Genomic DNA, 24,911 nt, shown 5'->3' on the forward strand with positions numbered 1-24,911 from the left:
AAGACCCGGGTCGAAACCCAGATGAATCTAGGTTTTTTAAACCCGAAAATCTGGGTTCCAAATTTTACCCCCCTTTTTTTTTTTTTACAAAAGTATTAATTTTTTTAAGGAAAAAATGTTGATTTTTTTTTAATAAAAAATCCTATATTTTATTACAATTTTTTCTAGAACCAATGTTGAAAAGCAAAAATTTCCATTATATAAAAACCTATATTTTTATCATTGTCCATAATGATAAGAAATATCAAAATGAAAAACTAGATTTATGTTAAGAATAGCTAAGGCTATAAACAACTAAATAACTTGTTAACTAAATGCATGTAAAAAAAAAATCCACTACATATTACATTGTTTGAACTAATTTGCTTAGAACATTACAAAACACATACATTGCTTTAATTAAACTCCAATACACAACAACAAACATGAACTAATTTGCTAAGAACAGCTACCCCTCCCCCCCCCCCCCCCCCCCCCCCCCCCCCCCCCCCCCCCCCCCCCCAAAAAAAAAAAAAAGGACTATAAAAATTGACCCTGCTATTAAGAAGTCCAATAATAGTACAAAGAAAGCTAGCGATATCATAAACAACATCATCAACAGACTGTGACACATCTCGTGAATGGAATGCGTAGACTGCTGTAAGCATTCCTCCATTTTATGGGATTTGTTCCAAGACAAATTCTCTATCTTTAAATAAACATAACATGTAATCTGAAACAAGTTACATTAAAACATTGGAGCACATCTCTATGGACTGAAAAAGGAGAAAGCTCAAGCAAAAAGGACAAAAAATAAAATGTTGAGTAAATTAAGAAGCAGGAACATAGAGTTGAAGAAGGATTTTCTTCCAATGAAAACAAGAACACAAGCAAACAAAAGGCAGTACCTAGTAGCCATCTCTATAACACAATATGTAACTCTCTTAGCAGTGGCCATGAACAGAAATTAATTAATTACTTCATAGTTTCCTCCAAAGCTCCAGGAAGGCTAAACTCTTCATTCTATGCAGGGATTATCAGAAATATATACATCTCTGATGGATCCGAAATATGAGTGCAAGGAACCTGATACAGTCCATCCAAAAGTCAGAATCACCAAAAACCACTACAGACGTCAGTTATAATTATCCAGAAAAAAATTGCTACCAAAATGACCTTTTAAAGTGAATAAATTTTGCCAAGTATTGCTTCAAAACTACATTATATAAATAAAAAGACCCAGGATCTTATAATTCTTAGTAGAACTTTTGAAGTCTGTATATTGCTCACAATACTATTTTGTTCTTAAAATCATTGATCCTTCCACAAGACTTTCATAAGGTCAAGAAAGATCGGAAACATGATCTTATCATAAGCAGAGTTGGCTAGAAGTTTTCTACTATTTTTTTTGAGGAGATGGTATCTCATTTAAAAAGACCTAAGGCCAAATGAGAAACTATGATCTTCTATAGAAATGGTGCTTTATCTAGGCCATTTTACTAGCAAAATAACAAAAAAAACCCAGATCTATCAAACTAACAGCATATATACTTTATACCCATGTTTAACAAAATAACAAAAAAAAAAAAACCCAAATCTAGCACAGAATATCGTAGCCGTAGCGGAAGAAGAAGGACGCTAGCACAGAATGTCATAGCACAGATCTTACTTGAACAAAAGCTACACAAGCCGTAGCATTTCATCGTCATCATTCCAAGGTATCTAATGAGGCGAGATAGAGAGGGTGAGAAGTGAGAGAGATCGAGGGTGAGAATAAACATCAGCAGATAGCATTCTCTTATTGTAATAAAATTGACCCAAATCAGAATAAAACAAACCCAAATCGCAGAGAACAAACCTTGGGTCACAAGGATGAGGCAAGTCGGCAACGATGATGATGGGTTTACAAGGATGACGGAGTTTCTTTGATCGGCACTAAGGGGGAGGCTAGCGTTTCTTCGTCGACATTGAGGGAGGGAGGCTAGGGTTTCTTTGTCGACATCAAGGGAGGGAGGCTAGCGTTTCTTCGTCGACATTGAGGGAGGGAGGCTAGGGTTTCTTCGTCGACACTGAGGGAGGAAGGCTAGGGTTTCTTTGGATTGAGAGAGAGAGAGAGAGAGAGAGAGAGAGGGGTTACGAGGAATGGGGAATGGGGAGGCAGTCTGGGGTTGATTTTATGTTAGGTTAATAAATTAAAAAAGAAATCCGGGTTTCGAGCTTTTAACCTAGTACCCAATCCGGCTATATTCGGGTTTAGTCATCTAGGTACTGGCCCAGATTTGATCCAGGCCAAAACTCGTAACCAGAACTAGGTTATCCGAGTTCCATACCAGGCCGAAAAAAAAACCCAGCCCGGATGAATAGGCTTACCAAGTACAACCTTTGGGAATGAAATTAAAGTTTTTTAAATAAAATTCTATTTACAAGTCGATGTGGACAACATACATTGCAAAGCACTTACATGACATAATTTAATTTAGAAAACAAATTCTAAAATTTAAATCTTATAAATCAAGTTTTATTATGTAAGTGATGTGGATAGTCAATGGTGTGTTTTACATACCGACTTGCAAATAGAAAAAATCTTTCTTTAATTTGCTTCAACTTTGGGACTTAATATGCTTACATGCATGATATATATATATATATATATATATAAGATTTCTCTATTCTATTGACAACAATTTCTAAAATGTTTATTGGGATGTTTCCGAATTGTAGTATAATTAATGAAGTTTTGTTTGAATGTGCATACATGTGACTTTGTTGCGTGAGAGAGATAGGATGGCTCCTTATGTTAGCAAAAGGTTTTTATTACCCACATAACCCTACTAGAAAAGGATTTATCGTAGTGGAGCCAAAGCTTGCATTGAAAATGAGAGCGAAGTAGAGAGGGATTAATAATGGGGACCGCAGCCCTAGCTAGCTTGAGTCTTATATAACTTCAAACATGGATAATGGATCAGTTGGGAGGCACAGCCAACAAAAGGGTCTCCTTCAAATTTTGGAGAGGAAAAGTTAGAGAGAGAGAGAGGGTGTGAGAGTGAGATATGGGATCAGAGACATGTGCTCATCCATACAAGTTGGGATCCATGAGAAATCCTTTGATTAGTAAACAGCCTATGAGAATACAGAGATTAGGATCGACTTTAGAAGCTCAACCAATTAGAAATCAGATAAGGTCTTTCTGTGGACCCCAAAAGTGCAATCCAGAGCAGTGCCTTCACTTTTTATATATACTTCGGCAAAAGCGCTGTTTGTGGGTCACACCCCAAACCTAAAAGGTAAGTCACAGTAGTAGAGTCTATACCTCCGGCCCATCCAAAACTTCAGGTCAATCCCAACATATATTAGTTTTGTATCTCTTCGGCTTTGCAGCTAGTTTTTGTTGCTTCAATTTTGAATTTTGTATTGTCTGCCCGTTTTCGAATTCTGTTTTGAATCTTGAAATACTTTTTCGAGTGATGATTTGTGACAACAGCGTCGCAAACGCCGTCGGTGGCAAGTCGGCTAGAGCCTGCGATAGCTGTATTCGGAAACGGGCTCGATGGTACTGTGCCGCCGATGATGCTTTCCTCTGCGAGGCATGCGACTCTTTGGTACACTCGGCTAACCCATTAGCACGGAGACATGAAAGGGTTCGCCTAAACACTGCATCGTTCAAACCGTCGAACGCAGCTACTGTTAGGAATTCTGTGCCGGCATGGCACCGAGGGTTCACTAGAAAGGCGCGGACACCGCGGAATGGAAAGCCCGTGAATCATCGAACACCTAAATCTGAAGAAGATCAACCTGCACGAAACCCGTTTCCTCTGGTGCCAGAAGTCGGTGCAGACGAGACTTCACATGAAGAAAACGAAGAGCAGCTTCTGTATAGGGTTCCGATATTTGATCCCTTTGTTGCTGAGCTATGCACGGCCACGAGTCCAAAAGATAAAGCCGTAGCCTGTGTTGCGAGTGAAGCCGAGAATAATAGTTCTAATGGAAGCGAATCTAAGATCTCTTTATCTAATAGCTGTGGCCATGAAGCGGATAGCTTACATGGGTTTCTTCCATCCGACATGGATCTTGCGGAGTTTGCTGCTGACGTTGAGAGCTTATTGGGTAGGGGCCTTGAGAACGAGAGTTTTGGAATGGAAGGTTTGGGGCTAATGGATTGTAAATTAGAGAAGGAGTGTTCTTTGGGTAGTGGCGGAAGGGTTAAGCTTGAGGAAGAAGAAGTTATGGAAGTTGAAGGCAAAGCTTGCCCGGGTGATGATGCTGAAATTGATATGATAAGGGAACCATTTGAATTCAGCTTTGACTACGATTCGCATAAGACGTGTGAGGAGGAAGATGAGAAGGTGTCGGCGGTGGGAGCGGTGGCTGCGAAGAATAGTGGGGGAAATGCGTCGGTGGATGATGCAAACAAGAAAAGGAAGATACTGTTGAGGTTGGATTATGAGGGTGTCATCACAGCATGGGCTAGCCAAGGTTCTCCCTGGACCTCCGGTGATCAGCCGGATTTTGACCCCGACGAAAGTTGGCCGGAATGCATGGTAAGTTTTCTGTTCATGATACACACGTTGCCCAAACTCCTATCAAAACCCTTTAATTTGCACATTTTAGTGTTGTTGAGTACTTAACGTTAATCACGTCGACCTAGGCTTAAACCTTTACCCCCAAAACATTCCTCAATTCACTTCATGACATGTTAGATCTGCAGTCATAGCTAACTGATGCGTGATTTTTTCATTTTCCATAATTCCATAACTTCTGATCTGGGAATCAGTGGAAAATTGTGAACTCTTCGGTTTACCTATTAATTGGTCACCTTGCAAATTCAATTAATCAGATGCATCTCGGCTCACCTAGTTAGAGTACAACCATGCATGTTGTGTATCCAAATATAGAGAATTACAATATAATCCCAAATTCACATAATTTGGCACATGTTTTGTTTGATGTCCTTGCTGCGTGCATGTGATCTTTTTCTGATCCGTTTAGTTCCAAAATGTACTTGATCACCTAACAAATTAAAGACTGGTACTGTGGCTCTTAATTTCAGAACGGTAGTTGCGGTACTGAACTTCATCACCGTTACGTAGATTATGGTACTGGAACTGTGGGAAACCAGGCAATGGCTGACGGAGGGAGAGAAGCAAGAGTGTCAAGGTATAGAGAGAAACGACGAACGCGTCTGTTCTCGAAGAAAATAAGATACGAGGTTCGGAAGTTGAATGCTGAGAAGAGGCCACGAATGAAAGGGAGGTTTGTAAAGAGGGCTTCCTTTGCAGGACCTGCTTTTCCATCTTTAATTGCCAAATAATTAATCTAACTATGTACGTACGATGTACCTCACTTAGCTTTTGTGCTCACCCAAAGCTGGAATCATTATAAGAAAACGAGAATTTGTGACGGATTATTTGTGATAAAAATAGACTTGCTAGTAGAAAATAATCATTTTCGTAGAAAAATAATCGGCCACAAATAAGTAGTTTTCTTGTAGTAAATATTGTATATAGATCCAATAAATAACTTGATATTTTAAGTTTTCGCTGATTATACGTATATGTAAATATTTTACTTGATCTTCTTCTCTCTCTCAATTCATGCTATGGGGTTGAAAATGTTGCCGAGGTAGCTGTGAAAAATGGTCCCAAAAGATGGACATCCATGAAATAGGAGGAAAATACAGCTTATTATGAACATATATGGACTATTAACCATTGAAACTGGAAGCCTCTATTTGCACTGAATATAATATATGTATTTGTGTGATAAGAGCACAGAAACTGCAGGAAAGAAGGGGACGGTTGTACATTTACTTAGCAGAAGGAAAAAAGCACAGAAAAGGGGGAAAGATAGCTATCATACAAATATCACACTTTCGAACTGTTGGCGGTCATCTTGGTCTGCATATAATTCTCAAGCTAGCGTAGCATAAAATTACTGTTAAAAACTCTATTCATGAGAGGACAGTATAAGCCATATAATTACTTCCAAGCGACAGTTTCTTATCGTTATAAATTTGCTCGTGTTTCATGAGTTGCTCTTTGTTTTTTCTGAACCCAATTAATTCCATGCATCAGTACGACCGTCGAGCATGTATGCCACAAGAATGACGCTCACATAGTCTAAAACTTAAATATCTCATTCAACATGAGATCAGGATCAAGGGAAAGAGTTGTTCATTTCAGTATTGGTACTCAAGTCATGTCCTCTTGTGCACCTATTTCGGACATGCACCAAAGGCCATGCGCAAGAGCGTGAATATTTCGGAATTTCAAATCCAAGACGCCCAAGTTATATCGCTCGTCGCCCCATGTTGAGAAGTCTCACACCGCTTAGAACTAAACTCATCCTAGTGTTTATAAAGACTTACCACACTCCTTCTATGAGGCCTTTTATGAGGAGAAATGTATGTCTCTTCATAGTATTAGAGCCTGCCTCAAGACGAAAGGGGGCCCACACTACTTATCCCAGTTGTGAGAAGGACTAGAAAAAAATACTGGCGTGCAAGTGAGAGAGGGTGTTGGAAAATAATCTCACATTGCCTGTGGACAAGGCCTTATGCATGTTTATAAGAATGAGTAATCCTCTTCTTAGGAACAAACTCATTTTTTATAAGGAGAAATATGTGTCTCTATATCCCAAGACCACCGGCCATATATGCCACCCCGTAAAGTTAATACATTACTCGCCCTACAATTGAGTTGGTCATGATGTTTAGGCCGGAGAGCTATATATGTCATGTAGCGGAGAAGGCCGGTTTGCCGATCAATTATCATATTCATGTAATTGACGTTTATGGTTTCTCATGGTTTATATATATATATATATATATATATATATATATACTTTTTTATCCTAGTCTTGCTACTATTTTGGTAATCTGTCCACAATTAAAGACCAAGATGGTAAAAGCCTTGCTATTATCAATTATATTGGCACTATGTATGGCCGGTAATTAGGTATATTGTGAGTTTTTTTTTTTTTTTTTTTTTTTTATATGAAAAGTCTCATGTATTCACTTAAAGAAGAGTTTGGATACAAGTTAGGATAGTACCAACAGACCAGATACTATCTCTACTACTAAGAGCATCTCGACTTAAGACATGAGCTACAACATTACCAGCTCTAAGAATATGTCTCACAGTCCAAGATGTGAATGAGTTCAAAATCGACTTAGTGTCCCTAATCATTGTGCCCACATACGAGTCATTAACTTCACCAGTCTTGAGGAAGTTGACAACTTGTAGAGAGTCCCCTTCCAAGATGATTTCCTTCCAGCCTAGTGATTTGCAGAAAATGGTTGCTTGCAGGAGAGCATAGGCTTCTGCCAATAGCGGGTCAGGGTAAAGATCATGTTTCTTCCTCATGGTGGCCTTAACTGTTCCCTCCCAATCTCTGATAACTGCACCAACCCCCACCTTGCAATTGTTTTTTTCAAGGGCAACATCCCAGTTTAGCTTTAGCTTGCCACGTGGAGGAGCTTCCCATTGGGATGACCTCCCCAGGTCAGGTGTTGGAAACTTGGTGGCATGTTGTAGCTGACTGAGCTCCTTAATGAAAACCTTGGCTTGTTGAGTGAGAGAATTTAGATGCGTGAAAGTGTTGTTAAAAATCAGATCATTCCTTCTTTTCCAAATCATCCAAGCTATTATTGCAAACTCAATCATCACCTCATCTTCTAGGAGCTCAAACAAACTTTCTAAAAGTTGTTTGAAAGTCTGTGATTGCAGTTTTGTTTTCTGAAGCTTTCTACTGCTTTGACCCCAAACATCCTGGGCTGATGAGCATTCCCACAATGCATGCTCAATGGATTCTGGACATAAGTGACAGATGGGGCGGGAAGCATCTTTAGTGACCTTTCTCTGAAAAAAGGTTTGTTTTTTAGGGAAGAGCATTTAGGCAGGCCCTCCATAGAAAAGACTTTGTAGCATTTGGAATCTGCATATGCCATACTTTGGTCCAGGGTTCAATCACCTTCTCGAGCTCAGAGGCTTGGCCTACCTCTCTTTTATCCATCTCCTCCTTTAGGTAGTAGGCATTCTTGACTAAGAAAGTGCCAGTGGGAGTGCATCGCCATATCAACTTGTCTGGTTTCTGGAATGGACTGAGGGGTATACTCTTGATGATTCCAGCTTCTGTACATTTAAAAATTGCTTCTAGCATAGGAAGATTCCATTGGTTTGTAGAGTGGTCGATGAGCAAAGCCACTTTAGTGTCTACTGGCAGAAACCTGGTTGAACTTTGAGGTCTGAAAGTAGATTTTTGAGGTATCCACTTGTCATTCCATATGGTCACAGAATTCGCATCACCTATACGCCAAATTAACCCTTCCTCAAGTAGTGGTTTAGTAGAGATGAAACTCTGTCATAGGAAGGATGAGTTATAGCCCCTTTTTGTTGAAAGGAAGTTCTGTCCTTTGAAGTATTTCTCTTGAAGTACCCTAGCAGCCAATGAATGTGGAAAAGAAAGGATCCTCCAGCATTGCTTAGATAGAAGGGCAGCATTAAAATTTTCAAAATCTCTAAGGCCCAGCCCTCCTGACTTTTTAGACTTGCTCAGCTGTTTCCATGCTACCCAATGCATCTTGTGATCATGGGACTGTTGCCCTCACCAGAAGGATCTGATCAATCTGTTGAGTTCATGGAGTAGTTGTTTTGGCAGCTTGAAGATTCCCATGCAATAGATGGGAATTGACTGGATCACAGCCTTTACAAGGATCTCCTTCCTTGCTTGTGATAGCAGCTTGGTTTTCCAGCTGCTTAGTTTGGCTTGCACTTTGGCTAAAACCCCTTTGAGAGAGTAGGTTCTGGATCTTCCAATGAGGCTGGTAAACCCAAGTATTTCTCACATGAATTGGTCCCTCGAACCCCAGCAATGCTTGTGACTATCTCTTTGGTTTCCTCTCTAGTATTCCTGCTGAAAAAGATTGAGGTTTTTTCCTTGTTTAGTCTTTGCCCTGATGCTTTTTCATAAGTGTCCAGCAGGTGGTAAAGATGACTCCATTCAATTAAGTTGGCCTTGCAGAAAAGTAGAGAGTCATCTACAAAAAACAGATGATGAATGTGCAAAAGATGTTGTCTAATAGGTAAGCCTGTTATGAAACTATTATATTCTGCCCTGTTCAGTAGGGAACTGAGAGCTTCTCCACACAAGATAAAAAGGTAAGAGGATAGAGGATCCCATTGCCTAAGGCCTCGGGAGGGCAGAAAAAAAGTTGAGACACCCCATTTACTATAAGAGAATAAGTGACTGAGGTAACACACTTCATGACTAAACCAATCCAAGAATCTGAAAAACCCATCTTGTGCATAACAGAAGCCAATAATTCTCACTCAATCCTATCGTAAGCTTTGCTCATGTCGAGTTTTAAAGCCATAAAACCATCATTTCCCTTCAGCCTGGCTTTCATGGTGTGCAGGGATTCAAAAGCCACAATGATGTTATCAGTTATAAGCCTCCCTAGTACAAAAGCTGTTTGTGTAGGGGATATGATCTCAGTCAAGACAGCTTTGAGTCTGTTAGCAATGATTTTGTAGAATACATTACATAGACTTATTGGCCTGAAGTCTGTCACTTGAGTTGGGTTTGTCTTCTTTTGGATGAGTGCTATAAAAGTCTCATTTAGTTTGCCTTCCCACCTGCATCCATTTAGTGCTTCCAAAGCTGCCTCATAGACTCTACTGCCTACTGTATCCCAGTGTTCTGTGAAAAACTTTGCTGGGAAACCATCAGACCCAGGAGAGCCTAATGGGTTCATACTGAAAATGGAGGCTTTAATCTCTTCAGCTGTAAAATGTTTGGATAAGGTTGAGTTCATGTCCTCTGTGACTACTTGTTCCATTACTGCAAGACAATCCTCTATACCACTGGTTGAGAGGTTGAAAATAAGCTAGAGAAGAACTATTGAAAAGCATTGCATATTTCCTGAGGATCACTTGTTACCTGACCTGAGCTGGATTGGATCTTGCTTATGGTATTGGTTTGCTTCCTTTGGCTTTCACACTTATGAAAGTACTTGGTGTTTCAATCTCCATCATTTAGCCATGCCTGTTTAGCTCTTTGTTGCCACTTAAGATTTTCTACATCCATAACATCATTCAGCTCTTTCTGTACCAGCTTTATTTTAGCACTTAGGTGACCTTGATTCATGTTCTTCAGATGGTTTAGCTTGTCAGTTTTAGCTTTGAGATACTGCCCTTTGTTCTTCTGATTGCTTCTGTTCCATTGTTTCAAGTCCTCTTGACAGAACCTGAGTCCTTGAAGAATTCTTTGAATGGCCCTTGGTTTATGAGCTGAGGATGCCCATGCCTTTTTGATAATACTCTCACAGTCCTCCAAGCTACTCCATGCTGCTTCATACTTGAAGATCTTGTTTCTTTTGTGATCATTATCTTGTCCCTTTGATTGAATTAGTAGTGGTTTGTGGTCTGATTGGGTACTTTCCAAATGGGATACTGCATGGGTGCCATATTTTTCAATCCAAAAGTTGTTGGCACAGGCCCTATCAAGCCTCTCTTTAGTGTATTGGTCCCCCTCCGTATTGTTTGCCCAAGTAAATCTGTCACCATGATAACCCAAGTCATAATGGCCACATGAAGATAATGTTTCTTTGAAATTAGCCATTTGTTTATGAGGTCTAAGGGTGGCCCCAACTTTTTCCTTTTGATAGGTGATCTCATTAAAGTCGCCAAAACAAAGCCAAGGGGTATTATCACCAGGTTTTAGAGCCTTTAACAGGTTCCAGCTCTCAGGCCTTTTTGTAGTCATGGGATGACCATAGAAGCCAGTAACTAGCCGTTTGGAATTTTCTGAGATGAGCTTTATAATGGCTGAAATATGTCTGTTAGTGTAAGTGAGGAGGTCAACTTCGATGGAAGAGTTCCAAAGTAAGGCTAGACCACCACTCCTACCTCGGCTGTCCACACAAAAACAGCTATCAAATCCTAATCTAATTCTTATTTTTTCCATTCTATCACGGGAGCACTTAGTTTTCAGAAGGAAGACCAAGTTTGGGCACTTTGTTTTCACCAAAAGGTGAAGTCCATGAACTGTTTGAGGGTTCCCAAGCCCTCGACAGTTCCAACTTAAGAAAATCATTGGGATTGGTGGGGCTGCAAAGCAGCCTCCACCAAACTGTTCTGAGTTTTTCTCCTTGCAGACATGAGCCTTAGCTTAGGTTTCTTGTTTTCTTTCATATTACAATCATGGGCCATTTCCTTAGCATTCCTCTTGGTGTGAGTAACACGAGCATGGGCAGTGGGTTTATTTGTGGCATCTGTGAGGGCAGTTAGTTGCCCTCTTGCCTTTCTCTTCTAGGTACTTCCAGTGACAGGTTTAGTGGGTGAAGTAACTCTCATGTCAAGGTCCAAGGAGGTATGGCTCCTTGAGAGTTGGTGAACTGAGGTAAGGGGTTCCTCAGTTTGTCTCGCCTTTTCACCCTCAACAAAATAGGCAGGTGGGGTCAAGGGGTGTACCTGATTTGGAAAGTTTGTGTGATCCTTCGAGAGCTTGTTCTGGATGTCAGTAGGGCCATCATCAGAAAGGAAAGTCTCAGGACTTTCGTTGACAAAATCCCTGCAGCTATCAGGTAGCCATTGTCCTGCCACAGCTGAAATGTCATTGTCTTGGGAACATGTGCCCGCTACTGTGCCACCTATTCTGGTCAACTCTAGGTCATCTTTCCTTGTCTGAGTTGGTGTAGTCCCGAAACTAGAAGTTCCACCCCTTACCTCGTCTGTATGCCACCTCCATGAAGATCCATGGTCATGTTCCATGGAACCTCCATATTTTTTCAGGGGTTTACCTTGTGAAAAGGAAGAACTAGCTCGTAACCATTGCCCATATTGCTCTGTGCCATGCGAGGCTTGGGCTAGCTTTGCACAACTACTTTTCCCATGCATCAAGAGGCTACATTTGAAACATACAAGTGCCAGTCTCTCATACTTGAAGGAAAGCCAGTGTTGCCTGTCTCTAACCTTAAGAATACGACCTCTTGACAATGGTCTTGTGATATTAACATCAACCCTGGTTCGTAGGTAGCTGCCTCAGCCATATTCCTTAGTGTCAACCTCGACTTCCAGTACTCTCCCTAATCCCGAGCCAACTAATGCGCCAACTTCTTTAGTCATCCCAGCAAAAGGGAGGTTATGAACCTGAATCCAAAACGGCTCATGTGTGAACTGCACCTCTAAGGGAGATAAGCCTCCTTCAAACTCCTTCATGCAGACTAAGTAACGGTCGAAAGACCATAGTCTCCTATTCATAACTTTATTCTTGTATAAAAGACACTGAAAATCTAGGAGAAATTTGTTCGTACCAAACTCCTTGAAAGTAATCCATCCCTTTGTGTTCCATGCCTTGGACATTGTCGACTTGAAAGCCTCCATATTTGCTGTTCTGTCATTGAAGATCATTGCAAGAAGACAGTGTTTACCTTTGGTATTGGATGATAAAAGTGCTTCCTCTGGAAGAGTGAGCTGCTCTTGCTCCTCCTCTGTTAGTTTCAGTGATTCCCAGCGTTGTGTAATGTCCTCAGTCATCTTGCCAAGACCTCTCCAGACTCAAAGCCTAAGAGAAGTTAGCTTTGTCGAAAAGACAAAGGAAAAACCTCACCCTACAGAGAGGAGAGGAGCCTACTCGGTATATTGTGAGTTGTGCTATATATTCTGCGTTAATCACAAGTATTTCTTTACAAGTTTTCATTATTTGATGTCAATAATGATAGTTGCATGCATGGATACATGTATATATACTGTAGCTGCTCCTGCTGTTGTTGCTGGTTTTATTGCAGGACATTAATTAATCATCATCAGCTGGCCGATGGATAATGTGCAAGTACAGGTTGCATTTGGATCTTGCATGTTCGATTATTTGCTGTTACTATATACCTTGAGATATCACTGCAGCAAAATCTGAGTTTTAGATCAGGCAGACTTTTTTCGTTCCTAATTTCAAGGACATGAAATTTTCTAATAGAATAATAATTAATAATATATTATCTATATTCTAAGAAGAAAATGATAATTGTAATTATGAGTGTGTAAATACTATACAATCACTTTGAAAAAAATAAATAAATACAAGACTCACGTGAAAAAAATTAATTTTTTAATAATTAACTCCATTCTTTTTTCAAAGTGACTCTACAGTATTTACTCATTTTTTAATTATATGTAACATTACTCTTCTAAAAATATGTATCTAATTATTTCCCACCTCTACACTTTGATACTGCTTCTTGATGATCTAATATTTCAATCATTGCCATGGTATATGATGACAGCAATGAACTTTTTTTTTGACATTCTTTGGCCTACAACATTCCACCTTTGGATGTAAAAGTACTGAAAAGTTTTTGATGAATTGTTAAGAAATCAAGTTGACATGAAGTTGTGTAGATTTTCTGGAAGTTGTGGGTCTCCATTTTGAAAATATGTAAAAAAAAAAGATTTGTTAGAAAATCTTTAAATAAAAGTATTATGTAAGTTAAATAAAATTTGAACAACAGGGTCGTCACCCTTGACCTGAGCCACGACCGGCCCTTTGGGGCAGCTTGACCTGAGCCAACCATGGAGATACATCCCTTTGTGAATTAAAGAGATAATTAAAATGATCCTGCATGGGTCTATAATTAAAGAGAGATACATCCAAACTAGGTTCCACAATATTCGTGGATGTTCGAGTCAATTTCAAATTGGTACTATAAGAAAAACGGATTTTTGTGATCAGTTAATTCCAACAAAATGACTATTTACAATTAATTTTGATTGTGAATAGTCTTTTGATTACAATAAATTAATCACAAAAGCTCATTTTTTTTTTTTGTAACGTAGATGACATTAAGTATCTAATAAATATTGGGGGTCTTATTTTATTTTATATGTCTATCGCTCTTCAATTTTACACTCTAAAGTCCAAACAATAACTTACACGTCTTTCATGTTTGTTTTTATTAAACTTTCCAACTTATCTCATCTTATTTAATTATTACAAATTTTTTAAATTTTCACATAAAAAAATAATTCAACTTTTTCAAATCTCAAAATAAAAATAATATTAAAAAAATATATTTTAATAATATTTTATTTAATTTTTAATTTTTGTTTCATTTTATCTCATTCCATTTACGAAAACAAGTGAGGCTGGAATCCAAAATCTCTCAAACTCATTAAAAAAAATAAAAAACAAAAGAAAAAAACAAAAGCTAAGTTAGAGCTAATTTCAATCATAAGATTGGCCCAGAAAATTTTGGGAAAATAATGCAATAAGTTGGTTAGGAAATGACAAAATTATTTGAAACTTGGCCTTTTTTTGTCGTTATAACTTGCGGTTGGCATGCATACACGATCTAATTCTCTGATGAATAGGATTGTACCCGAGTCAAACTGATCTGAGTAGTATTGTAATTTTAGAAAAAAAATTATATAAAATAAATAAGACGTACGATTAAATTCTTCTACACATGATTTTTATTCCAAGTTAATTCATTATTAACTATTGAATTATAATGAAGGCTATAATATGGCTTGAAGGGATAGAGTTATTTATGTTCAGGTAACTGTCAAAAAATTAAATGCATTGTTAATGTTATGTGTGCAATAATGCACCAATATGAAATTGAAGCTTGTGCTAAGCGTCAGAGTTAGAAGTGAGCAAACAAATTACAAAACAATACTCACATGATGAAAAGTGTCTCCTGCTTTCTCTTTAGAGGAAAAAGAGGAGTTTTTCTAGTCACGGTTGGCTCAGCAAGGAGTAAGAGTGGAAAGGCAATCGGCGACGGTGTTGTTCGGTTAGGGTGCAGGGATGGAGGGGTTAAAAGAAAGATGGGGCGCGCAACAGCTATTAACAAAAGCGGAGAACTATTCCAGTTGAAGTAAAAAGAAAAGGGGAGAGTAGCGTGGTGGCAAGGTGTGTTTGGAAAGAGGCATTGCATAAGAAGTACTCAGTTCTACAATGGGGAAAGTGTGGAAGGCTAGTAAATCGGCATCCTTCATGAAGTTCAGACAAGAGACTTTCATCATGACTTAATTTGGCTACGTACTGAAGTGGATAAACAAAAAGTGATGAAGGACATCCTTGACTCTTTGACAATTCCGATCCCAACTCATAATGAAACCTTTCGATGGCTTTATACAACCACATCTGATGGATTTTGAGCACGAACAATCTTGGGTGCTACTGTATGATTTGCCTTTGGCATATATGAATCGGGAGTGTGGGACACAAATTGGCAATACGATAGGAAAGGTAATTGATGTTGATGTTCCAGAGGATGGTGTAGGGTGGGGAGATTCCTACGAATCAAAGTGGAATTGTGTCTGTCAAAGCAATAGCTAGAGGCCAAACAATCAATGTGAAAGGCAAACGGATTTTGGTTCTTGTTGAGGCCAAAAATGGCACAATAGGCTAGAAGAGGAGAAAGAGTCATTCCCGGCCCGGTATGACGATCTGGGCCTTAATCAGTGAAGATTGGAGCTCCCGACGTGATCCGATGCAGCTATGCGTACGTTCATGGCAGTAAATGAAAAATAAATACTAAGATTGTCAAAGAGAGAGACACACATAGATTTATATGATTCAACATAAAACCTACGTTCACAAAGTTTTTGGAGAGAAAATATCCACTATAATAAACTTATTTAAAGTCCCTCATCGCCTCTCCTTTCTCATTCTACAATGGAGATCTTGAATATATTTATTGGAGAAGATGTTCTCGCTTGAGCCCCCTTTCTAGAGGTTGAAGAAGCTAAAGAAGCTAAAGAAGAAGTCGAACCCCTTCGAAATCATCTGGTCATTTCATTTTATCTCCCCCCCCACATTTTTTCGTGTGCCCCAAGGAAGTGTTGAGAATTAACCGCCTTTCCTTTACGTGCCTAATATCCTCTATTCTCTCCACTTTCTCATTTTTTTTTCTTCTCGTCTCTTTCTTCTGACACCCTCATTTCCCTTGTTCTCTTCTTGTCTCCCCTTCCTCTCTTTTCTTTCGTCTTCTAGTAATGGCACCTCCCCACTTGGGCTAGGCTCTTCTAGGCCTGATATATTTTACCCATTCCAGTTGTCCGCAATTCTTAAGGGTCATTTGTTCCAAAAAAGACCTTGAGAGTCTTTAAATATAAAATATGCAGTCAAAATGATTCGTCGAATTCCTTAGAGAAGTAAACTTTGGGAGCTGGTTCCTGGTTATCCGTTTGATTTACGTTAAGCGACAAATATTCCCCAACACAGGGTTAGGAGAGGTGTGGAGATTAGGTTCGATTGCGTAAGTGGCGAGCTCGATGCTCGGATGTAGCGGGAGATGTAATGGACCTCGTAAGATGCAAGTGCGAAGCTCGAACAAGGCTGGAGATGTACTCGATTGCGTAAATAGATATTCATTTGATGTTTCTATTTTCGATGGTGTTGCAGAGGTTTTCCTTTTCCATCATAAATTGTTGTTGATGTTTTTATTTTATTAACAGTGTTGGAGTTTATTTGTGGTAACCCACGCAAAGTGGTCAGAGAGACTGTCGACCCTTTGGATCCACCTTAGGCGATTTTTGAGCTCGTTGACCTGTTCCCGAAAGTATCTTGCGCATAGCAGTTGTGGAGCTGGGAGGCTGGTTAACTCCAAAGGCTCGTTCCTGAAGGAGTCCTGCTTGTAGTAGTTATGGCACGAGTACGTACACCCGGTGTTTGCTAGTGGAAATGTCGTCTCATGGTCTTCTCATCCACCCTCGTAGACTGAGGGAGGGGACGAGGCAAGCTCGTGGAGACACAATGCTTGGCTCCCCTTGTCTTCTCATCGCCCTCGTAGACCGAGGGAAAGGTTGAGGTAATTCTATGGAGACATGGTAAATGGCACCCTTGGTCTTCTCGTTGACCTCGTAGACAGAGAGAAGGGATGAGGCAAGCCTGTGGAGACATGGTGCTTAGCTCCCAATCTTCTCGTAGATTGAGGGAAGGGATGAGGCAAGCCCGTGGAGACAAGGTACTTGGCTCCCCTAGTCTTCTCGTTGCCTTCGTAAACTGAGGGAATGGATGAGGCAAGATCATGGAGACATGGTGCTCCTGGTCTTCTTGTCACCCTCGTAGTACTTGGCTCCCCTGGTCTTCTCGTTAACCTCGTGGACTGAGGAAAGGGATGAGACAAGCCCGTGGACACATGGTGCTTGACTCCCCTGGTCTTTTCATCGACCCAGTAGACTGAGGGAATGGATGAGGAAAGCACGTAGAGATACAGTGCTCGGCTCCCTTGGTCTTCTCGTCGACCTCGTAAACTAAGGGAAGGGTTGAAGCAAGCCAGTGGAAACACGGTGCTCGGCTCCTCTGGTCTTCTGGTTGACCTCGTAGACTAATGAAAGGGTTAAGGCAAGCACATAGAGATACAGTGCTTGGCTCATCACCACTATAATAAGCTTATGGAAAATAAATACTAAGAATCTAAAAGAGAGGGAGATACACAGATTTACGTAATTCGGCCTAAAGCCTACGTTTAGGAGTTTTTGGGGAGGGAATATCCACTATAATAAGTTTATTTAGAGTCTCTCATCATCACTCATTTCTCATTGTACAATGGAGATCTTGAATATAATTGTTGGAGAAGATGTTCTTGATTGAGCCCCCTTTCTAGAGATTGAAGAAGGTGAAGAAGAAGTCGAGCCCTTTTGAAATCGTCTGGTCGTTTCATTTTATCTCCCCCTCTTTTCGTGTGCCCCTAGAGAGTGATGAGGATTAACCGCCTTTCCTTTACGAGTCTAATATCCTATCTTCTCCCCACTTTCTCATTTTTTTCTTCTCGTCCCTTTCTCCTAGCACCCTCATTTCCCTTGTCCCCTTCTGGTCTCCCCTTCCTCTCTTTTCATTTGTCTTTTAGTGGATCATTTGTTTCAAAAAAGACTTTAAGAGTCTTTAAATATAAAATATGTAGTCGAAATGATTCGCTGAATTCCTTATAGAAGTAAACTCTCGGAGCTGGTTCCTGGTTATCCATTTGACTTACATTAAGCGACAAAGATTTCCCAACACAGGGTTAGGAGAGGTGTGGAGAGATAGGCTCGACTGTGTAAGTGGCAAGCGCGGAGCTCGGACGAGGCGGGAGATTTTCCTTGATCACGTAAATAGGTATTCATTCGACATTTCTATTTTCAATGGTGTTGCTAAGATTTTCCTTTTCCATCATAAATTGATGTTGATGTTAGCATTTTATTGACAGTGATGGAATTTGTATGAGGAACCCCACGCAAAGTGGTTAGGGAGACTTTCGACCCTTTGGATCCACTTTAGGCGATTGTCGAGCCTGTCGACCTGTTCCTGAAAGTATCTTGCGCATGGCAGTTATGGAGCTGGGAGGTTGGTTAACTTCGAAGGCTCGTTCCTGAAGGAGTCCTGTTTGCATTGGTTATGGCACGAGTGCGTGCACCTGGTGTTCGCTAGTGGAGATGTTGTCTCGTGGTCTTCTCGTCCGCCCATGTAGATTGAGGGAGGGGATGAGGCATGCTCATGGAGACACGATGCTTGGCTCCCCTCGTCTTCAAATCACCCTCGTAGATCGAGGGAAGGGTTGAGGCTAGTCTGTGGAGACATGGGAAGGGATGAGGCAAGCACGTAGAGATACGGTGCTCGGCTCCCTTGGTCTTCTCATTGACCTCGTAAACTAAGGGAAGGGTTGAAGCAAGCCAGTGGAAACACGATGCTTGGCTCCCCTGGTCCTCTGGTTGACCTCATAGACTATTGAAAGGGTTAAGGCAAGTACATAGAGAGGTCTTCTGGTTGACCTTATAGACTGAGGAAAGGGTTAAGGCAAGCCTGTGGACACATGTTTGGCTCCCCTAGCCTTCTTGTCACTGAATTGTCTTGCCGTAGCATGATGATGGTTTACAGCATCTTGGTAGGGCTCGTGAGCTACCATGTTTTGGCAGTAATGGAGGTCTGGGGTGCCTGCATACATGTTAATGCTGAGAAATCATCTCTGATGAAGATACATTGGGACATCCGAGTAGTACTTGAGCGGGACTGTGTAACCGGTGTTTCAAGCTACGAGAATCAATTTTGTTAGTAAAAAGCAAATACACATAAATTTAAAGAGAGACAAACTGGTATATTTTTGCCGTTGCGTGCAAATTTTGCTCCATTGAAATTATCTGCTGATTGCAACTTCTCTTCTTCCTTAACCTCTGTTTATCTTTCTGTCTCCCTTTTGTTCCCTTTTTTCTCCTGAGAGAGACACATTGTGGCACGGTGAAACACTGTGTTTGAGGAGATGGTGAATATCCTGATGCATGAGACCGATCAGTGGGGATACTTTGTTGTTGGCCGAGCATAGCGGCTGGTATCTAGTGTCGGTTGCCCGCTTGCACTTGGCCGAGACGGTGGCTGTCCAAGGTGTGCATGCGACATGTATGGTGGTCGGGGTTGTGCATGTGACCTGCAAGGTGATCGGGATGCAGGTTGTTGGGAAGGTTACCCGCTTGAGTGGTAGGGAGGCGGTTGTTCGAGTTGTGCATGCGAAATGCAAGGTGGCTGAGGTGCCTGCACGTGATAGGTAAGGTGTTCAGGGTTGTGCATGTGGCAGCCGAGCAAGTGAAGTCGATGGGGCACGTTGCACGGGCCATGCAACATGCCTTAGAGGTGGCTTGCTTCAAGTCAGGCAACTAGCCGTGAGTCCATGGTCAAGAGTGTGCTGGCTGATGAGTGCATGCCCGAGGAGTGGCTAGGCAACGAGTCCATGGTCATGGAGTCCATGGCCAAGGAATGTGCTGGCCGTGGAGTACATAGGTCAGCCTTGGTGGTCGGGGACCACCATGGTGTCTTTAGAAGGTGTCGGTGGCCTTCGTGATGGTTGTCGGCGAGCGTTGGTGGATCACAACTGCTTGCCATGAGCTAGCTGACGAGAGTCCAGTGCATTGGGTGTCTGATCGAGGGGCCACCAGGGTCTGCCTTGGTGGTTAGCGTCCACCTCTTAGATGGCAGAAAATGCCAGCAGTCCAAGTGGTAACCGCCGGCAGGATTAAGGGTCTCACAGTGGTTTGCAGTAGCTTGTTGCATGCACGAGGTACACGATCGAAGGCCACTATTGCCTGTAGTGCGTCGGGGCGTCGATGGCACTTAGGCCAGGATAGATTGCGTCAACAGTCTAGATGATGCCTGCCGGCACCCCTACCCTACCTTGGTGGGACTGGGCCAAGAAGATCTCAGCCATGCACAGTCCCACGCATGTAGTCATGCAACTAGGTCCCCTGCCATGGGGAGGTGTCCATGGACCATCAACGAGTAGATAGACGGTGCCTGAGGTTCATATGGTGACTGCCGGCACAACTCCCTGGCTGTGCCACAGTGGGGCCCTAGCTCTTTTGGGCGCACATTGTGGTGCATGGCCCAAATACTAGGTACAGCCCCACGGTTGGGGGCCGCGTTGCATAGGACAAAAACTGCCGACGGTCTATGTGGCGGCCGCCAGTGGGTCATTGGACCTTGTGGTCGGCTACCGCGAGGCTCCCAAGTGCACGCCATCGTCCACCTATTGTGCCATGCACAGTCTGAATGTGTATGGCACTTTGCACTTAAGTGCACAATACCTGCCTACTGTATTTGTGTACTTAGTTATTTATTGTATTTACTATACATTTAAGTGCACAGTACACTTAAAGTGTTCAGAGTGCTTATAGCTCAAGTGGTCGGGTAATTTGGATTCCCGGCCTCACACGCTAGGTTCATAAAAAGAAAGAGCTTTAAGTGTACAGTGGACTTAATCACTTGGGCGAGGAGAGGTACACTCACCTCATTTTTTGTAACAGCTCCATTCTTAAAAAATAATGAGGGAGAAGCTGAGAATACTTATCTAGACAAGAAATTTATCTGCTTATTTGGAGATTATGCGGCGTGCCAAAAAATCTTCCTTCTCTAACTTCTAGTTTAGAAAGTACATTAGATCCCACAGACGGTGCCAATTGTTGATCCTAAATATTGCATAGCAGCCCGAAAGGGGAGAAAGAGTCATTTCCGGCCTACTATGACGATCTGAGGCTCGATTGGTGTAGTCTGGAGCCCCCAGTCTGATCCGGTGTGATTGTGTGTACGTCCATGACGGTGAATGAAAAATTAATACTGAGAATGTAAAAGAAAGGGAGACACACAGATTTACGTGGTTCGACATAAAGCCTACATCTATGAAATTTTTTGGGAGGGAATATCCACTATAATAAGCTTGTTTAGAGTCCCTCAAGGCCCCTCATTTCTTACTATACAGTAGAGATCTTGAATATATTTGTTGGAGAAAATGTTCTCACTAGAGCCCCATTTCCAGAGGTTGAAGAAGCTAAAGAAGAAGTAGAGCCCCTTTGAAATCGTCTGACCGTTTCATTTTATCTCCCTCTATTTTCGCCTTCTCCTAGGGAGTGGTGAGGATAGGTTGCATTTCCTTTACATGTCTGACATCCTCTCTTCTCTCCACTTTCTCATTTTTTCTTCTGTCCCTTTCTCCTAACACTCTCCTTTCCTTTGTCCCCTCATTGTCTCCCATTTCTCTCTCTTCCTTTATCTTCTAGTGATGAGACCTCCCTTCTTGGGATGGGCTCTTATGGGCCTGGTATATTTTACCCATTCTAGTTTCTTTAAAGTATGGCAAGCTTCCTAAAATGTGATTTAATTGTGGAAGGATTGTGCATGGACCAATGTGTTGTCAAAGTAGTGGGATACAAAGATCCCAAGTCGAAGGAATGAAGCCTCAATTCGATCATGGTTGAGAGCAGATTTCTCTTCGAGAAGATCTTTATCAAGACATCCAAAAAGGGTAAAAAAAAATGCACATTACAAAGAATCAGAGAATAACAGGTACCAAAGAGAACACATGAATTCAGTCGGCACCAGAAATGCTCCAATGGTGTCTAAGAAATTGTTGTATACATAGAAACTCTTAAAAGAAGACGTAAACCACGAGAATATTGTCCTCAATAAGGCAACTAGTGAGGGTGAGGAGGACATGGTGGCTAGGGATGGAATTGGGGATTCAAAGCTTGGTAAAGAAGGAAAGAAAAACAAAATCAAGAAAAAGATGGTAGAAGATTCCTATACAAGGAAAATGTGGGAGGATGGGGGGATAATGGAAAATGAACTGCCGAAGGGCCTAGAGGATAGAAGTCCTGATTACATTGGCCCATCTACTATATATTGGGCTGGAAGAAGAAAATGGAAATAGGCCCACTGAAGAAGGCACGTCACAAAAGGGAGTTGAGCTGGGTGAAGCTTCTAAGGTTTGAAAGAAGAAACATAAGGATTACCAGACAAGAGGCAATTGGAAGCGTCAAGCCAGAGAGAGGAAATTTTTCTAATCCTATTAATTCTTTCTCAACTCTAAAAAGATCCTATATTAAGGAGAAAGGTGTAGGGACTGATCGTGAGGTGCTTAAAAGGCCTCGAACTATTTGTGAAAAGGCTGATGAGAACTGTTTCTTTCCCTTTGCTTAATTGTAAAAGGAAAGAAACCCGACTTTGTTTTTTTGATGGAGACAAAGCTTAGTGCTAGTAGACTCTAAATGGTTTGAAATATAAGATAGGTCTTTGAGGATATTTTGTTATAGATTCTATGGGGAGGAGTGGTGGCTTGACTCTTTTATGGAAATGTGAGACGAATGTTGAAGAAACTATTCATATAGGCATATTAGTGCCTAGATTTTAGATGAGGCTTCATAATCAAAATGGTTATTAATTGGATTCTATGGACAACCTGAAGTATCATGGAGGAAAGAACCATGGGATTTATTGGCAGCTCTTAAACCACCTACTTATTATGCCTAGTGTGTTATTAGGGATTTTAACGAAATTATTTTCCAAAATGAGAAGTAGGGGCAAACCTCGAAATGAATCCCAAATGGCTAGTTTTAGAGAGGTGCCTACAGTAAGCAACCTATTTGATCTTAGCTATAGTGGAGACAAATATAACTAGAGTAACAAGCATGGAGATGGAACTTTCACTAAACAAAGGTTGAATAGAGCTGTAGAAAATCCATTGTGGTCAGGTATTTTTAAGGATTATTGGCTAGAAGGATTGGTGGCAAGAAGTTTCGACCATAAAAAGAGGAATTGGTATAAATTGGGTGACAAGAATACAAGGTTTTCCATGCTTGTGGAAGCCAATGAAGTGGAATAACACTACCAAACAGATTGTTGACTCCTCAAACAGGGTTTTGACTGACATTGAGGAAATTGAAGGGGATTTCAAGGGCTTTTTTTAACACATCTTCAAATATTCTAATCCATCAACAGAAGATATTGAAGAGTGCATGAAGATAATGGGAGTTAAAATGATTGAAGCCATGAATGACAAATTAGAGCAAGAGTTTACAAGAGCAAAACTTGAAGAAGCCCTCCAACAAATGGCACCTCTAAAATCACCAGGCTCGAATGCTTTTGGAGCTTGTTTTTTCCAAAGTTATTGGAATACAGTTGGTGATGAAGTATCCAGGTAATGCTTAAGTTCTTAAATGGAGAAGGTATGAATCTATCACTGAACTTTACTCATATTGCTTTAATTCCTAACTCAAAAAAGTCTATGCATGTGATTGACTTTTGGCCTTTTAGCTTGTGTATTGTACAAGATTACCTGTAAAGTATTAGCTAATAGACTCAAGCAAGAAAGTACTTCATGCGATCATATCCAGCAATCAAAGTGCTTTTATATGTAGGAGATTGATAACATACAATATTATTATGATTGCCCATGAAGTGCTTTACTATATGAAGACTAGAAATAAAGGAAAAATTGAAACTTTGGCCATGAGGCTAGATATATCAAAAGCTTATGACAAGGTTGAATGGGCTTATTTAGAGGCTGTGATGAGAAAGTTGGGGTTTAGAGACAAATGGCCAATTGATTATGGACTGTGTTAGATCTATAACCTACTCAATTTTAGTCAATGGGAAGCTTGGGGGAGAAATTTACCCTTCCAGAGGGTTGAGACTAGGAGATCCACTATCTTCACACCTTCTTATTCTATGTGTTGAAAGCATGTGCTCTATGATCAATCTAGTAGAGAGAAGTGATAAAAGAGGAGTGACAGTGGCATCAAGGATCAAAATCTAACACTTTCAGAGACATTAAGGATCGAATATGGCAGAAGATCAACAATTGGAGGACTACTTTCTAATCACAAGCTAGAAATGAAGTCCTAATAAAAGTTGTCCTACAGACCATACCTATGTACTTTATGAGTGTGTTCAGATTGCCAACATCGTTGTGCCAAGATTACCTTGATTTCCAGATTTTGGTAGGGCCATAAGAATAGTGACAAGAAATTTCAATGGAAAATTAGGAGTAAAATGGGGGAATCAAAAGCAGATGGTGGAATGGGTTATTTCAAGGTAATTGCATTATTTAAAGGTTATACTAAGGAAAATTGTGTTGTCATGGATAATGTGATGGCCCTAGTTTTCTCTAGACTTGGCCCTTAGAATTTGGGATTTTGAATTTTGCTAAGTTGTTGCCATGTGTCAAGCATGCACCAAGTTTCTAGAAGATTTTGTGATGAGACTTTTGTATCAAGGATAAGTTTGCTCTTGTGGTTTTGGCTCACATAATCGCAATCATTCTATTCGTTTGCCATTTGTCACTTAGCGCATTTTGGACCAATAAAATGTGAATGGTCACCTAGGAAATGAATATTGGGAAGATGAAGCAACACTATGGGAATGGAAAAGTGGATAGGACGTCTAGGGCTATGGCACACGCCCAATGCCACCTGTCTTCCATGCTAAATGTTTATTGTTGGGTATAGGAAAAGACATGCATGGTTTTACCAAGTTACCCCTTGAGGAGATACTGACTTGTTAAAGGAAAGGAAGGACATAAGAGGGAAAATGGATTTTCGGCCATGGAGGGAAGTCCAACACACCACCTCCCAAGAATGCCCCTTCCCAATGCAATCTAAGTAGGGAACTCCAAGAGACTTCGGTTTTTGAGAGAG

At 40.9% G+C, this 24,911-nt stretch overlaps 4 protein-coding genes across 4 annotated transcripts; 1 reads left to right on the forward strand and 3 right to left on the reverse strand.

Moving 5' to 3' along the window:
- Positions 1-3,219: 3,219 nt before the first annotated feature.
- On the forward strand, positions 3,220-5,523 carry LOC121243408 (zinc finger protein CONSTANS-LIKE 16). Its single transcript, XM_041141528.1, has 2 exons — positions 3,220-4,517; positions 5,027-5,523. Exons 1-2 carry the CDS (start codon positions 3,444-3,446, stop codon positions 5,285-5,287), a joined length of 1,335 nt encoding a protein of 444 aa, XP_040997462.1. The 5' UTR covers positions 3,220-3,443; the 3' UTR covers positions 5,288-5,523.
- Positions 5,524-6,992: 1,469 nt separating this feature from the next.
- Positions 6,993-9,814, reverse strand: LOC121242225. The gene is made up of 4 exons (XM_041140117.1): positions 9,612-9,814; positions 9,306-9,488; positions 7,948-8,221; positions 6,993-7,835 (listed from the first exon to the last, which is right to left on the reverse strand). The coding sequence occupies exons 1-4, from the start codon at positions 9,812-9,814 to the stop codon at positions 6,993-6,995; spliced, it is 1,503 nt and encodes a 500-aa protein (XP_040996051.1).
- Positions 9,815-9,996: 182 nt separating this feature from the next.
- On the reverse strand, positions 9,997-10,941 carry LOC121242226. Its single transcript, XM_041140118.1, has one exon. It carries the CDS (start codon positions 10,939-10,941, stop codon positions 9,997-9,999), a length of 945 nt encoding a protein of 314 aa, XP_040996052.1.
- A 1,076-nt stretch (positions 10,942-12,017) lies between these two features.
- On the reverse strand, positions 12,018-12,512 carry LOC121242227. Its single transcript, XM_041140119.1, has one exon. It carries the CDS (start codon positions 12,510-12,512, stop codon positions 12,018-12,020), a length of 495 nt encoding a protein of 164 aa, XP_040996053.1.
- Positions 12,513-24,911: the final 12,399 nt, after the last annotated feature.

This window comes from Juglans microcarpa x Juglans regia, chromosome 8D, assembly GCF_004785595.1.
Source record: "Juglans microcarpa x Juglans regia isolate MS1-56 chromosome 8D, Jm3101_v1.0, whole genome shotgun sequence".
NCBI lineage: Eukaryota > Viridiplantae > Streptophyta > Magnoliopsida > Fagales > Juglandaceae > Juglans > Juglans microcarpa x Juglans regia.